Source organism: Somniosus microcephalus, chromosome 7 (assembly GCF_052327205.1).
Source record: "Somniosus microcephalus isolate GS21.2 chromosome 7, FLI_Smic_1.0, whole genome shotgun sequence".
Lineage (NCBI taxonomy): Eukaryota > Metazoa > Chordata > Chondrichthyes > Squaliformes > Somniosidae > Somniosus > Somniosus microcephalus.
This window is the reverse complement of record NC_140993.1, coordinates 255328813-255346079: the sequence shown is the minus strand read 5'-3', so window position 1 is coordinate 255346079 and position 17267 is coordinate 255328813. Positions and strand designations below refer to the sequence as shown.

General features: G+C 43.6%; 1 protein-coding gene across 2 annotated transcripts in view; it reads left to right on the top strand.

Moving 5' to 3' along the window:
* Positions 1–17267, top strand: part of atp9b (ATPase phospholipid transporting 9B) — a 361204-nt gene that overhangs the window by 42301 nt on the left and 301636 nt on the right. For both annotated transcript variants that reach the window (XM_085993631.1, XM_085993632.1), the window contains exon 2: positions 7591–7764. In XM_085993631.1, coding sequence (XP_085849757.1) covers positions 7591–7764 — 174 coding nt within the window. The remainder of the gene's footprint in view (positions 1–7590; positions 7765–17267) is intronic.

The following is a 17267-nucleotide window of genomic DNA, read 5'->3' as shown; positions in this document are numbered from 1 at the left end:
CTGTTGCATTTCCATAAAATACTGAATAATCTAATGTATTTGTACTAGAATATGTATGTTAATTTAATTTCTATCTACAGAAAACTGTGCTTTGACCTGTACTTCATTCACAATTTAACACTTAATATTAAGACCTGTAAGTCCATCAGACTTGCTGGGCTGACTTTTTTTATTTTTATTTTTAATGCAGTACTGTGGTTCTAAATGACACTAATATTATACAGGTTGAACCCCGGTAATCCGGCACCCGACGGTCCGGCACCTTCAGTGGTTCGGCACGAGGAAGGTCCTGCTGTCACATTCCCTCCCTGGGATGGGTCCGGCTTGGGTCCCGGGACCGCCGCCGGGTTGGGATCAGCGCCTGGACCGTGCAGCATCACCGACGGCTCGGCAGAGCGATGGAGCCCGTGGGCGGCGGGGTCGGCAGCGGCACAGGGAGGGCAGCAGCAGGAAGAGGAGGAGCAGGTGGTGGCGGGGTTTCGACACCTTAAGTGGTTCGGAATTTTCAGTGGTCCGGCACCGGCCTGGTCCCGAGGGTGCCGGATTACCGGGGTCCAACCTGTAGTAGCACTGCTGTCGAGGAGTAGTTTTATTACTGTAATACAATATAAATACCAGAAAATACTTGATTTTTAAATACTTGTTTGCTGTCTTTTTTCTCATTCATTCCCATTATCCTCTTTTTAAGCTTCATCTAATTTCTAAATATGCTATATTCAAACTAGTCAATAACTTATTTTTGTTTTTGTAAAATTTTATTTTCTGTGCTGCCTTGATCTAATAACCATTTTGAAAGTAAGACCCACATTGGAAAAATGGTTTTTCAGCCAAACCTGAGTGGACACTGGTGTGGGAGAAATGGGTTTTGCTTCCTGGGACACTGGCATCAGTACTGGGACAGGAGAGAGCTGTTCCGTTGGGACGGACTTCACTTGGCCAGTGCTGGGACTAGAATCCTGGCGAATCGAATAACTAGGGCTGTAGAGAGGGCTTTAAACTAATTAGTGGGGGGGAGGTTTTAAGAGAGCGAAAAATAAAAATGACAGCGGAGAAGGCAATAGAGCAAGGTAGCAGTGGGGGAATTAAAAACCAGAGCGTGTCAGGAAGGGACAGAATGTATAATGGTAAAGGGGTAAAAGCAGGAATAAATTGTCAGAAAACATATTTGAAAGTTCTTTATCTGAATGCACGCAGCATTCGTAACAAAATTGACGCGTTGACGGTGCAAATAACTACACATGGGTATGATCTGGTGGCCATTACGGAAACATGGCTGCAAGATAATCAAGACTGGGAACTAAACATACAAGGGTATTTGACAATTAGGAAGGACAGACAGGAAGGAAAGGGAGGTGGGGTTGCTATGTTAATCAAGGATGGAATCACTGCAATAGTCAGAAATGATATTGGGTCAAAGGATCAGGATAGTGAAACAGTTTGGGTGGAGATAAGGAATAATAAGGGGAGAAAGTCACTAGTGGGCGTAGTCTATAGGCCTCCTAACAGTTGCAACTCTGTTGGTCGGAGTATAAATCAGGAAATAGTTGGGGCTTGTAATAAGGGAACAGCTATAATCATGGGGGATTTTAACTTTCATATTGACTGGATTAATCTAATTGGGCATGGCAGCCTTGAGGAAGAGTTCATAGAGTGTATTAGGGACGGGTTCCTTGAGCAGTATGTAACTGAACCAACCAGGGAGCAGGCAATCTTGGATCTGGTCCTGTGTAATGAGACAGGATTAATAAAAAATGTCCTAGTAAAGGATCCCCTTGGAATGAGTGACCATAATATGGTTGAATTCCAAATTCAGTTTGAGGGTGAGAGTTGGATCTCAAACCAGTGTACTATGCTTAAATAAAGGAGACTATGAAGGTATGAGAGTAGAATTGACTAAAGTGGACTGGGAAAACAGATTAAAGTGTAAGACGGTACAAGAGCAGTGGTCTACATTCAAGGAGATATTTTACATCTTTCAAGATAAATATATTCCACTGAAGAAAAAGGGGAGTAAAAAAAAAAGACAGCCATCCATGGCTTAGTAAAGTAAGAAAGGATAGCATTCGACTTGAAAACAAGGGCATATAAAGTAGCCAAATCTAGTGGGAGGATAGAAGATTGGGAAGCATTTAAAAGCCAGCAAACAATAACTAAAAGATTAATTAAGAAAGGGAAGATAGATTATGAAAGTAAACTAGCAAAAAATATAAAAACAGATAGCAAGAGTTTCTACAGCTATATAAAAAGAAAAAGGGTGGCTAAAGTGAACGTTGGTCCCTTAGAGGATGGGACCGGGAAACTAGTGGTGGGGAACATGGAGATGGCAAAGACACTGAACAAATATTTTGCATTAATCTTTACAGTAGAGGACACTAAAAATATCCCAACACTGGACAAACAGGGGGCAATGGGGGGGGGGGGGGGGGGGAGGAGCTAAACACGATTAAAATCACTAAGGAGATGGTACTCAGTAAAATAATGGGACTTAAGGTGGATAAATCCCCCGGACCTGATGGCCTACATCCTAGGGTCTTGAGAGAAGTGGCGGTAGGGATTGTGGATGCATTGGTGATCATTTTCCAGAACTCCCTGGACTCGGGAAAGGTCCCGGCAGATTGGAAAACTGCTAATGTAACACCCTTATTTAAGAAGGGAAGTAGACAAAAAGCTGGAAACTATAGACCAGTTAGCCTAACATCTGTGGTTGGCAAAATGTTGGAGTCCATTATTAAGGAAACAGTAACAGAGCATTTGGATAAACATAATTTAATAGGACAGAGCCAGCATGGTTTTATGAAGGGGAAGTTATGTTTGACAAATTTGCTCGAATTCTTTGAGGATGTAACATACAGGGTGGATAAAGGGGAACCAGTGGATGTAGTGTATTTGGACTTCCAAAAGTCATTTGACAAGGTTCCACACAAAAGATTACTGATCAAGATAAAAAATCATGGGATTGGGGGTAATATACTGGCATGGGTGGAAGATTGGCTATCTAACAGAAAACAAAGAGTTGGAATAAATGGTTCGTTCTTGGGCTAGCAATCAGTAACTAGTGGTGTTCCGCAGAGGTCAGTGCTGGGACCCCAACTCTTTACAATCTATATTAACGATTTGGAGGAAGGGACCGAGTGCAACATATCCAAGTTTGCCGACGATACAAAGATGGGAGGGAAAGCAGTGAGTGAGGAGGACATAAAAAACCTGCAAAAGGATATAGACAGGCTAAGTGAGTGGGCAGAGATTTGGCAGATGCAATATAATGCTGGAAAGTGTGAGGTTATGCACTTTGGCAGAAAAAATCAAAGAGCAAGTTATTATCTAAATGGAGAGAAACTGCAAAGTGCTACAGTACAAAGGGATCTGGGGGTCCTGGTGCATGAAACGCAAAAAGTTAGTATGCAGGTGATCAGGAAGGCCAATGGAATCTTGGCTTTTATTGCAAGGGGGATGGAGTATAAAAACAGGGAAGTCTTGCTGCAGTTATACAGGGTATTGGTGACGCCACACCTGGAATACTGCATGCAGTTTTGGTTTCCATATTTAAGAAAAGATATACTTGCTCTCGAGGCGGTTCAGAGAAGGTTCACTCGGTTGATTCCAGAGATGAGGGGGTTGACCTATGAGGAAAGGTTGAGTAGGTTGGGACTCTACTCATTGGAGTTCAGAAGAATGAGAGGCGATCTTATCGAAACATATAGGATTGTGAGGGGGCTTGATCGGGTGGATGCGGTGAGGATGTTTCCACTGATGGGTGAGACTAGAACTAGGAGGCATAATCTTAGAATAAGGGGCTGCCCTTTCAAAACTGAGATGAGGAGAAACTTCTTCACTCAGAGGGTAGTAAATCTATGGAATTTGCTACCCCAGAGAGCTGTGGAAGCTGCAACATTAAATAAATTTAAAACGGAGATAGACATTTTCCTAGCAGATAAGGGAATTAGGGGTTACGGGGAGAGGGCAGGGAAGTGGACGTGAGTCTAGATTCGGATCAGCCATGATCCTATTGAATGGCGGAGCAGGCCCGAGGGGCCGTATGGCCTACTCCTGCTCCTACTTCTTATGTTCTTATGTCAACCTTTTGATACTTCCTTGTTTGTTTGACCAAGGAGGTCTGAATCGTGCGTTATCTTTACTATGACACTTATCATGCCAGACCAGTTCATTCATTCTTCATGATGTAAGAGTTAAGTTAATGCATGAATGTTTTGAACAAAAAATGTTCTTGTAATTTTACAATTCCAGTGCTTTTCATTGTGATTTTGCACACCTAATATTAGTGCTCATTGTTCACTAGAGGAGTCTAGTCAAGTCAACACAGTATAATTCTGAATGTCTCCTCTTGCATTCTTCTGCACCCCATTTTCTTCCTGTGTAAGATATCAGTCAAGCCTGAACCTCCTCTTACAACAACAAAGTGCTGGAAACGCTCAGCAGGTCAGGCAGCATCGAGGAGAGAGAAACGAGAGTCAATGTTTCGGGTCGAACCCTTTGTCAGAACTGGAAAAGGTTAGGGAGGAGGGATTTTTAAGCAGGGGCAGGGAGGAGGGGAAGGAAAGAAAAGAACAAAGGGAAGGTCTGTGATAGGATGGAAGGCAGGAGAGATTGAATGACAAAAGGGATGATGGTGCAAGGCAAAAGGAGAGGTAATGAGAAGTTAAGAAACAAAAGATGGCTCTAGATGAAGTGTGAATGATGATGGCAGCAACATTAACAGCTACCATGTGAGGAAACCAGAGGAAAAAATAAAGAAAAAGAGGGGCCGAGGTTATAGTCTGAAATTGTTGAACTCTGTTGAGCCCAGAAGGTTGTAAAGTGCCTAATAGAAAGATGAGGTGCTGTCCCTCGAGCCCCTGCTTAAAACTCTCTCCGCCCTAACCTCTTCCAGTTCTGACGAAGGGTTCGACACGAAACGTTGACTTTCTCTCTCCTCGAAGCTGCCTGATCTGCTGAGTGTTTCCAACACTTTCTGTTGTAGTTTCAGATTTCCAGTATTTTGCTACTGAACCTCCTTGTTTGACACGTGGAAGGACACGCCAGTAGGAGCAGGGGCTAAGGAGGAGTCACTGGAGCCTCCCTCCTCTGACCAAGGATTGAACTTGTGACCTTCCTGGTCTGTATGGCTCTGTACTGCACCATGAGATCTATGTACCCTCTGGGGAGCCCTGCTGCTTGTTCAAAAAAATAATAATTTGAGTCAAACTGTAAAGGAACTAGCCAGAGAATGATTTTCAGCAACTTGTGTGGTCTCTTGGCTTTGGGCACTGCATGTCTACACCTTTTGACATATTTGCTTAAAACCAACTTTGGATTGAAATAAACCTTGTAAATTATGTTTGTGTGTAAATTGAAAAACACATTATGAAAATGTTAACTTTTAAACTTACATTTTTGGTACACATTAACAATCATCAATGCCTACTCTATACAGCACTGTATGTGAATGCATGAAGGACCTTGTATTTTACCAGCAAAGAGAAATTATAAGTTTCCATTAGTGTCAGCAGTCCTTAACTCATAATTTGGATAGCCACCAACGAACCAAGTTGACTGTTTCCACATAAGTGAACAAACTAGTGAAATTTGTGTGTGTTTGTGGTAAAAGGTTGAACTTTAAAAAAAATATATATATCTATATTCTGAAGTGGCACATGTTAAGTGCTACTTCACGTGTGAAGTAACATTTTAGACTTTGCACTTTCATTTACCCATAAGTCTGTTTGAATTATGAATAACAAACCTGAAATGAAATGATTTTATCTGAGTGTTGTGTCAGGATTGATGACGGCTTTCATTGATAGTTGTAATCCTTACAGAGCCCGTCCAGTGATTTGTTCTCTGCTTCTCAACACGTCCATCACAATACCGTCCTCGCACGCATGCCTGATAAATTGATGGTTAGAGCTATGTGAAAATCAGACTCGTGAGCTTAAGCTTGCACAAGCCAGTGGTCCTTTCTGCATCATGCCATACATTAATTGTATATATAGAGTAGCACATTAAATTTCCCTATAGTAGAAAAAAAAAATAAAAACTCACTTTTCTGTGACTCAAATGAGATACTTAACTAATAATTCTCAAATATCGATTAGGAAAGATCTCTCCATGCAACTGCTTCAACTTGAACCAGTTGTATTGCTACATTTTATTTTTTTCAAAGTGGTTACAGCTGCCATCTTGATTTCTGACCCAACTGAATTTGTAGCCATTACGAAACATAAGTTATGTTAAACTCATTGAAATTAATTATTTAATGGTAGAGATTCCAGCCAGAGGTTTCCCCTGCAGAGGCCTCCTCCAAGGAGCCAGGGCAGTGATTAACAGCTCCAATAAATGTGTGTGTTTTGCTTCCTGGAATTACAATTTTCATCCTCCTCTTGAACTACAAAACCTAATGGTACACCACAGCAGCTGTGTCATGACATTTAAGCAGAAAGTTTAGAGCCAGCAATGGTCAGGCATGAGCAGTTTTAAAATGTGGATGAAGTTTTGTTTTGGTCTTGGGCATTAATTGTGCAAGACTGCAACCCCACCTTGGGACATAGGACAGAAAACGCCATATAATGTAAATATAGAGGAAGATGTTACTTGTATTTTGACCAAGTTTTCTAAGGTGGTAGGTAAATAATAAAAATATTGTATCTGTGAAATTGTATTTTTCAGTCTAACGTAATATTTTTATCTTATTGAGTTGATCTATATTTAGTAAAATTGCTGCATTATATTGAAGGGAATCCACCATTACATTTAGGCTGCTGCAGGACAGTGCTACAGGTCCCAGACTACCTGTGGAACAATACCATGGGGATCTGTCATCTGGGGGGAAAAAAATTACAAGTCTGAAAAAAGAGCTTGGGCATAGTGTTGGTGGGTGGGGTGGAAGGAGAACTACTTCAAAGGACCCTAGGGTCTTAACAGGTTGGCATTGCATGTTTACGTGATATAAAATCATTGACTGGCTTGTAGAGAGAAAGAATTTTTATACTTGTGGGTGCCGGGGTAAATTATCAAATGAGGAACATTCTCTTTGATTTCCTTCAGTACTATGTATTTCCTTATGACCAGTCTTTTACAGCAGATGGCTACAGGGAGAGCCCCTTCAGTTCTAGTATGATCGTATAACACTGGCACTGACTGATTTCAGATTTACATTGGTTCAAGCCAACGTTTGCAGAATTGCAGAGGATGAACGTTCCATCATCTGCGGTGGGGGGGGGGGGGGGCTGTGGGGAGTCAACGCAGGAGCATGAATCGCCTCCAGGGATAGTCTCTTTCGGTAATTTCACTCCCCCCCCCCCCCCCCCCCGCTTGCCCCCAACTGCTCACGGGTGACGACAGATCAACATTACAAGTGGCGGCTGAATTTTATGCAAAGAATGTGGTTATGTACTATACATATAGACTTCATAACATTCTCAATTCTTGCGTCTATTATGTTGATTAATATCTTGCAGATCAATACACTATTAAAGCATTGTGACTTTTGGCCAAATAAGCCATTTTAACTGCCTGACAATCCTTTGAATTAATTAATTGTATGCAATATGTAGTAATGGTGCTAGGTTAACCTTGTTTTATTTCTGAACACAGATATCAAGTGGAAGATGAATCATCCAGTTTAGATGAGATGCCATTGATGATGTCAGAAGAAGGTTTTGAAAATGATGAGAGTGACTATCACACATTACCAAAAGCTAGAGTTACTCAGAAAAAACGAGGGCTAGGCTGGTTTGTATTTGGCGGATGGAAATTACTTTGTACCAGGTAAAGTTATACATTTTTGTTTTTCATCTGCAATGTGAGTCAATATACAATAAGATACCCAATGAGTTCTCATTGATTGATTTAACTGGAAACTACAGCATTTAGGCAGGTTGTCATCTTGGGTAGCACACTGATGCTCCACTATAGTGCCATGAAATAGTCACGTGCAGGTCTGTCCTGTCGTTACTTCTTGTCCATGCTGTTTGGTAGAGACTCGTAGCAGGACATTTGGCAGGCTAGCCATCCTGGGTTAGAATGATGGGACATAAGTATACAATTTAAATGTTAGATTTAGAACAAGGAGCAGAAAAAACCTTCTTTCTCAAATGGTTGAGACTCTGTGGACTGCACTCGTGGAGTTAGTGATTGAAGCAGAGACCATGTCTACATTTAACAATAGGTTAGATAAGTGATTGAAGGAAAAGGAATATTGGAAACCGAGTGGGCGCATGGGATTAGGACCACTGCTCATGTGGAGGATAAATACCAACACAGACTGGTCGAGTCTAACAGCCTGGCTCTGTGCTGTAACTTCTACATATGAGTAATATTTCTAGGAAACTGGATTGGGAACAGGCTGGTTTTCTAATTCCTCTGCCAGGGAATACTAGATGCCACACCAGGAGGGGAGAACTTAAGAACATAAGACGTAGGAGCATGAGTAGGTCATTTGGCCCCTCGAGCCTGCTCCGCCATTCAATAAGATCATGGCTGATCTGATCTTGGCCTCAACTCCACTTCCCTGCCCGCTCCCCATAACCCTCGACTCCCTTATCGTTCAAAAATCTGTCTATCTCCACCTTAAAATATATTCAATGACCCAGCCTCCACAGCTCTCTGGGGTAGAGAATTCCAAAGATTCACGACCCTCAGAAGATATTCCTCCTCATTTCCGATTTCAAAGGGTTTCCCCTTATTCTGAAATTATGCCCCCTAGTTCTAGATTCCCCCACGAGGGGAAACATCCTCTCTGCATCTACCCTGCCAAGCCCCTTCAGAATCTTACCTGTTTCAATAAGATCACCTCTCAATCTTCTAAACTCCAATGAGTATAGGCCCAACCTGCTCGACCTTTCTTCATAAGGCAACCCCTTTTTCTCCCAAATCAACCTCCGTGAGCCTTCACTGAACTGCCTCCAATGCAAGTATATCCTTCCTCCTTTAAATAAGGAGACCAAAACTATGGGAGGAGCCATAAAAGGAGAGAATGAGCAAAGGAGTATACAAATTGAAACCTTCCTACTTGCATAATTTTGGATTAGTACAATCTTTTGTATGTGAAGCTCTTGTCTTTGTGTGAATTTTTTTTTTAAGTGCAACAAATATGTTACAATATCTCCTGAATGTCTCTCTCTTTTTGGCTATAATCTTTGAAAAATCAAACCATGATTCAGTGTAAATTTGGAGATTGTTATTTTGTAATTTTTAAAAACCAGTTAGTCATTTGTTTCTTTCATTTGTATTAATGACTTCATCCTACCTCATCAGTGGTTATATAGCCCCACTCCCCCCACCCTCAGCAATGTTACTGGGGCAGCGATCTGGAGCTTTTTTGGATTACTTTTTGCCATGAGCTGATTAAAGTAAAACATATATTGAATGCTAAACAAAGGTTTTGTGTGTTTTTAAAAAAAAAAAAAAAAATCACTTTTTTGTTTGACATTCTGATATACGAATCCCACATTCATTGCTTATTTAATTGCAAACTGGTCAGAGTGTTCATCCATCTTTAAAGCAAACTCATTTATTTTTAAGTTCCATATTAAAATAACTAAGGCTGAATTGCAGAGGTGCGTACAATATCTTTTTAGATTTGGGCTTTCTGTGTACACTTGCAGCACCATTGGAGCCCCACATAAGTCCTGAATTGCAGACACATTTTGAAGGCATTAACGAACATCTTTTATTTCCCTTCTATAGTACCGGTTGTGGGATTAAATCGGAACAGTAGAGGAGGCCATTCAGCCCCTCACACCTGCTCCGCCATTCAGTTAGATCATGGCTGATCTGTACCTAAACTCCATTTACCTGCCTTTGTTCAAAATCCTTACCTAACTAATCTATCTATCAATCTTGAAAATTTCAAATGACCTACCAGCCACTGCCTTTTAAGTGTGTGTTCTGGATTTATACTGCCCTTTGTGGAAAAAGCACTTCCTGATTTCATTCTGAAATGGCCTAGCGCTAATTTTAAGATTATGCCCTCTTAGTTTGCATTCCCCCACCAACGGAAATAGTTCCTGTATCTACCCTAATAAATCCCTGACTAATTTTAAATACCTCGATTAGATCACCCCTCAACTGTATGAACTCCAGGCAATACAATCTAAGTTTATGCGACTGTTTTCATAATTTAACTCTAAGCCCTGGTGTCATTCTGGTGAATGTGAGCTGTACCCCTTCAAGGCCAATATGTCTTTCCTGCGACAACAACAGAAAATGCTGCAAACACTCAGCAGGTGGAGAGAGAAACCGAGTTAATGTTTCAGATCGATGACCCTTTGTCAGAACTGGAAAAAGTTGGAGAAGTAACAGATTTTTAAGCAAGTGTTGAGCAGGCAAAGGGGGAGGAGAGTAAAGAACAAAGGGAAGGTCTGTGATAGGATGGAAGGCAGGAGAGATTAAAAGACAAAAGGCAAGCCAAAAGGAGATGGTAATGGGACAAGTTAAGAAACAAAAAATGACTCTAGATGAGGTGTAAATGGCAATGGCAGAATGATCAACAGCTGCCATGTGAGAAAAATGAAAACATAGGGGCCGAGGTTATGGTCTGAAATTGTTGAACTCGATGTTGAGTCCAGAAGGCTGTAAAGTGCCTAATCGAAAGATGAGGTGCTGTTCCTCGAGCTTACGTTGAGTTTCATTGGAAGAGGCCGAGGACGGAGAGATCAGACTGGAGCGGAGAATTAAAGTGACAGGCAACCGGAAGCTCGGGGTCACTCTTACGGACTGAACGGAGGTGTTTGGTCTCCCCAATGTAGAGGAGACCGCATAGTGAGCAGCGAAAACAGTATACTAAATTGCAATAAGTACAAGTAAATCGCTGTTTCATCTAGGAGTGTTTGGGGCCCTGGACAGTGGGAAGGGAGGAGGTAAAAGGGCAGATGTCTTTCCTGAGGCTCAGTGCCCAAAACTGAATGAAATATTCCAGATGGAGTCTGACCAAGGCTCTGTACAACTGAAGCATCGCTGCTTCACTTTTGAATTCCGGTCCCCTTGAAATAATGGCCAACGTTCTATTAGCCTTTTGGATTACTTTTTGTATGCGTGCACTACCTTTTAGTGATTTGTGTGAATGGATACCTAAATCTGTTTTGTTCCCTCACAGCTCCTAGTCTCTCATCAATAAGAAAATATTTCAGTTTATCTATCTTGTATACAAACTGGATAACCTCACGCTTCCCCATATTGAACTTCGTTTGTGCATTCCACAGTCTCTCATTGAAACTTGGGTATACAACTCTCTTCCTCATTCAAGTCAGTAATATATATGGTGAAAAGCTGACACCCCAGAACAGATCCCTGGGGAACACCATTTGTCACATCCCGGCCAATCGGTGAACAAGCCGTTTATCCCTACTCTACCAACCCATGTCAAAAAGTTGCCTCCCGTTGCATGCGTGCTCATTTTTGCTAATCTCTTGTGTGAAAACTTATCATATGCCTCTGGATGTCCATCTAGACAATATCCATAGACATTCCCCTATCCTCCATGCTAGTGATCTCCTCAAAATATTCAACTAGATTTGTCATACATGATGTATCCTTCACAAATCCATGCTGATTAACTGATCCCTGTCCCAGTGCTCAGTCGCTCTGTCTCTGATAGTTTCCAGTAACCTCCCCATAATTGAAGGTAAAATTTGCTGGTGATTGATAAATGACATTGATCTTGCCACAGTAATTATTATGTCATTTGGGAGATCTATTTTTTAAAGCTTTATTATATGATCTAATAAACAAACAATTGCATTGAAAGTTCAAGACAGTCACTTGAATCTTTGGGTTTAAATCAGATTACATAATGACAATATGGAGTGCATTTAATGTACTTCACCCAGAATTTTGTCATGCCATTATTTGCTCATCAAGGTTATGTCATTGCCACTGAGATCATAGTAGTTTAAAAATCCCAGGAATTTCAGAAATTTTCTAGCTTTTCACAATTAGGAGCTGTTTCCATCCCCCCACTTTTTTAAGTCATCTCCATCTGCTCTACTGCTTGCATCTCTCTTGAGCTTCCCCGCCAGTTCAATTTTTATATTGACTGCCCGGTTAGTTTAATTTAAAAGCTGATGTGTTGCAGCATATTGATTATTTTCATATATGTTAGTTGTTTGTTTGATAGTGAGGTGGGAGAAGTGAAGGAAGGGTCTCGGTAGCATAGCTGGTTAGCATGGTGTCTTTTTACTTCAGGACCCTGGGTTTAAATCCAGCTTGGATGGACAGAATGTAAAGCTCCTAAGTGATACAAATTTAAGCTGCATTTATATTGTGGGCCAGGTTTTGGAAGGGTGAGCAAACTATGCGAATATATAGATTAGCTGTGACAGAGTAGTAATGTCTTTACAGTGAAAATACTACGATGCCACTGGAACAGCCGATTGCAGTTTCCTCTGTGACCGTAACCTGGAAGTTGAACCCGAAAATGCGCCCAATCCCGCGCCCATTTTGCCGATGTCAAGTTATGCTCAAATTTCCTGCCATTCTCATTAGAATATGCCTGAATGTTTATGCTGAATTATTCCCATTTAACGATTGGGGGGTGGGGGGGGCTAAGCACTGAATTTGCACCATATATTTCTCATGAATGAAAATTAAAGTTTCATCTCATTCAGCCATCATTTATGCACGGCATAGTTAAGAACCTGTAATCTGGGAAGCTTTTCAATTTTTAATGTGACTTATACTGATGCCATAAAAATGCATTCAAAGAAACAGAAAATACAGTGCTCAAAAACAAACTGCAATGAAACACCAGAAAAATTACTTTGTTTCCTGCTGCTCTTGAAAATCTGGTCGTAATTTGAAGAGGGCCTCTGTGCAAGTGAATTGCAGGAAACTTGTGTATAAGGCTCTAACTTGGGGCAGGGCCATTATTATGGGCATTATTCTTTAGCGCAGTCAAGACCACCTATGGCCCAAGCACCCAAGGTCCTACCCCACTGCGGGCCAAGAACGGAGAGGTACTCATCAAGGACCAGGGAGGCAGTCAATGCCCGCTGGAAGGAGCACTTCGAAGATCTCCTTAACCGAGAGTCAGTCTGTCGATGCGAATGTCCTCAACTCCATCCAGCAGCATGCTACCCGCCGCCACCTCCGCACAACCCCAGCCCGGCATGAGGTTGAAAAGACCATCTGACAGCTGAAGAACAAGAAGGCCTCAGGAGCAGATGGAATCCCCGCCGAGGCACTAAAGCATGGTGGAGAAGCACTACTGGTGCGAATTCATGAACTCATTTCTCTTATCTGGAAGGAGGAGAGCATGCCAGGGACCTCGGATGCCGTAGTTGTGACCATCTTCAAGAAAGGTGACGAGTCCGATTGTGGTAATTACAGAGGAGTTTCCCTGCTGTCTGTCCCAGGGAAAGTCATCACAAGCATCCTCCTCAATTGCCTTCTCCCAGTGGCTGAAGAGCTCCGCCCAGAGTCGCAATGCGGATTCCGCCCAGTAAGGGGCACAAGAGACATGATCTTCACCGTGCGTCAATTAGAAGAGAAATGCAGGGAACAGCACTAACCGCTGTACATGACCTTCTTAGTGTCGAAGGCCTTCGACACTGTCAACTGTGAGGGATTATGGAGTGTCCTCAAATTTGGCTGCCCTCAAAAGTTTGTCACCATCCTCCGCCTGCTTCACGACGACACGCAAGCCGTGATCCTGACCAATGGATCCACCACAGACCAAATTCACGTACGGACTGGGGCCAAGCAAGGCTGTGTCATCGCACCAACATGCTTCTCGATCTTCCTTGCTGCAATGCTCCATCTCACCCTCGGTAAGCTCCCTGCTGGAGTGGAGCTAATTTAAAGAACAAACGGGAAACTGTTCAACCTCCGTCGCCACCAGTCCAGATCCAAGGTCGTTCCATCCTCTCGTCGAATTACAGTATGCAGGCGGCGCTTGCGTCTGCACACACTTGGAGGTCGAACTCCAAACCATCGTCGACACCTTCACCGAAGCGTACGAGAGCATAGGCCTTACACTAAACATCCGTAAGACAAAGGTCCTCTACCAACCTGCCCCCGCCACACAGTACTGCCCCCTGATTATCAAAACCCACGACAAGGCCATGGACAACGTGGACCGCTTTCCGTACCTCTGGAGCCCACTGTCAACAAAGGCAGACGTCGATGACTAAGTCCAACACTGCCTTCATTGTGCCAGTGCAGCCTTTGGTCACCTGAGGAAGAGTGTTTGAAGACCAGGTCCTCAAACCCAGCACCAAGCTCATGGTCTACAGAGCAGTAGTGATACCCACCCTCCTGTATGCTTCAGAGACATGGACCATGTACAGCAGGCACCTCAAAGCACTGGAGAGGTACCACCAACGCTGCCTCCGCAAGATCCTGCAAATCCATTGGCAGGATAGGCGCACCAACGTCCGTGTTCTCGCTCAGGCCAACATCCCCAGCATCGAAGCTTTGACCACACTCTATCAGCTCCAGTGGACGGATCACGTCGTCTGCATGCCCGATATGAGACTCCCAAAACTAGCGTTCTACTCTGAGCTCCGGCACGGCAAGAGAGCCCCAGGTGGGCAGTGGAAACGCTTCAAAGACACCCTCAAAGCCGCCTTGGAAAAAATGCAACATCCCCACCGACTCCTGGGAACCCCTGGCCCAAGACCGCACAAAGTGGAGGAGAAGCATCCGGGAAGGCGCCGAACACCTCGAGTCTCTTCGCCGGGAGCAAGCGGAAGCCAAGCGCAAGGAGCGCATGCCAACCCAAGCACCCCGCCCACCTGACCTTCAACCACCCTCTGCCCCACCTGTGACTAGGTCCTGCATTGGACTCATCAGTCATAGAAACATAGAAGATAGGAGCAGGAGTAGGCCATTCGGCCCTTCGAGCCTGCTCCGCCATTCAACGAGATCATGGCTGATCATCCAACCCTAGCACCCGGTCCCTACACCGACAGCCATCCCACACAAGCCCGATCCCCGTAACCCCGTAACCCCACGTATTTAATCCCCCCCCTAACACTAAGGGCCAATTTTTTTATCATGGCCAATCAACCTAACCCGCACATCTTTGGACTGTGGGAGGAAACCGGAGCACCCGGAGGAAACCCACGCAAACACGGGGAGAATGTGCAAACTCCACACAGACAGTCACCCGAGGCCGGATTCGAACCCGGGTCCCTGGCGCTGTGAGGCAACAGTGCTAAACACTGTCACCTGAGAACTCATTTTTAATGTGGAAGCAAGTCATCCTCGGTTCCGAGGGACTGCCTAAGAAGAAGATATGCAATCGGGTGGCAGGGTCGATAGATGACCGTAAAAGATGGAGTAAATTTGGGTGTATTGTATTTGCATGCGTAACTTGCTTACGGCCCAAATTCAGCAATCTTTTAGATCGTTTAATTTATTTTTGCAATGGTCATGTGTGTTTCTGGGTGCAAATATAGAGGAAATTCAAGGTTATGTGTGTCTACTGGCCCTAGAAAAACTGGAGGCAGTCTGGAAGATCAATTTTAAAAAAACCAAAAAAAAAAACCCCAGATCTTCCAGACTACTGGAATAAAAAAAAATTGGCAGGTTTATTTCAATGTGGCTGCTGGCTGCATGATGCTTGTGCTATGAAAGTTAGTGTTCTTGGATTAAAGAGACATTTTGTTGGGTCTGAGTGAAGAGACCTTTCATTCTGCATTTGGTGCACTGCACTTGACTGAAGAGAGACTCCTTGATGCTGATACAAGGTACAAAAAATCACCAAGTGTATTGCATCCCCCATCTTGAGCATTATAAAAAAGAAAGATTGCTGTGCAGTAGTTACATTTCACGGTTCCTAGCTACCTCTGTAGTTTTCCTGAATCAGAACCAAGGGGTTTTGTGCAAAGAAGTGATGACTGTACCAGGCATGGGCACCTATTAGACATCCACAGAATTCAGTGATTAGAGTCATAGAGTTATACAGCACGGATAGAGGCCCTTCGGCCCATTGTGTCCGCGCCGGCCATCAAGCCCTGTCTGATCTAATCCCATATTCCAGCATTTGGTCCATAGCCTTGTATGCTATGGCATTTCAAGTGCTCATCCAAATGCTTCTTAAATGTTGTGAGGGTTCCTGCCTCCACAACCCTTTCAGGCAGTGAGTTCCAGACTCCAACCACCCTCTGGGTGAAAAAGTTCTTCCTCAAATCCCCTCTAAACCTCCCGCCCTTTACCTTGAATCTATGCCCCCTAGTTATTGACCCCTCTACTAAGGGAAAAAGCTCCTCCGCATCCATCCTATCTATGCCCCTCATAATTTTGTACACCTCAATCATGTCCCCCCTCAGCCTCCTCTGCTCCAAGGAAAACAAACCCAATCTGCCCAGTCTCTCTTTATAGCTGAAGCGCTCCAACCCCGGTAACATCCTGGTGAACCTCCTCTGCACCCTCTCCAACGCGATCACATCCTTCCTGTAGTGTGGCAACCAGAATTGCACACAGTATTCCAGCTGTGGCCTAACCAGTGTTTTATACAGTTCCATCATAACCTCCTTGCTCTTATATTCAATGCCTCGGCTAATGAAGGCAAGTATCCCATATGCCTTTTTAACCACCTGTTCCGCCGCCTTCAGGGATCTGTGTACTTGCACACCCAGACCCCTCTGACCCTCCGTCTTGCCTAGGGTCTTACCATTCATTGTGTATTCCCTTGCCTTGTTAGTCCCCCCAAAGTGCATCACCTCGCACTTTTCCGGGTTAAATTCCATTTGCCACTGTTCCGCCCATCTGACCAACCCATCTATATCGTCCTGCAGACTGAGGCTGCCCTCCTCGCTATTTACCACCCTACCAATTTTTGTATCATCCGCGAACTTACTGATCATACCTTTTACATTCATATCCAAGTCATTAATGTAGACCACAAACAGCAAGGGACCCAGCACCGATCCCTGTGGTACCCCACTGGCCACAGGCTTCCAGTCACAAAAACAACCTTCGACCATCACCCTCTGCCTTCTGCCACTAAGCCAGTTTTGTATCCAATGTGCCAAGGCACCCTGGATTCCATGGGCTCTTACCTTCTTGACCAGTCTCCTGTGCGGGACTTTATCGAAGGCCTTACTGAAATCCATGTATACCACATCCACTGCGTTACCCTCATCCACACACCTAGTCACCCCCTCAAAAAATTCAATCAAATTAGTCAGACATGATCTTCCCTTGACAAAGCCATGTTGACTATCCCTGATTAATCCTTGCCTCTCCAAGTGGAGACAAATTTTGTCCCTCAGAATTTTTTCCAATAATTTTCCTACCACTGATGTTAGGCTCACTGGCCTGTAGTT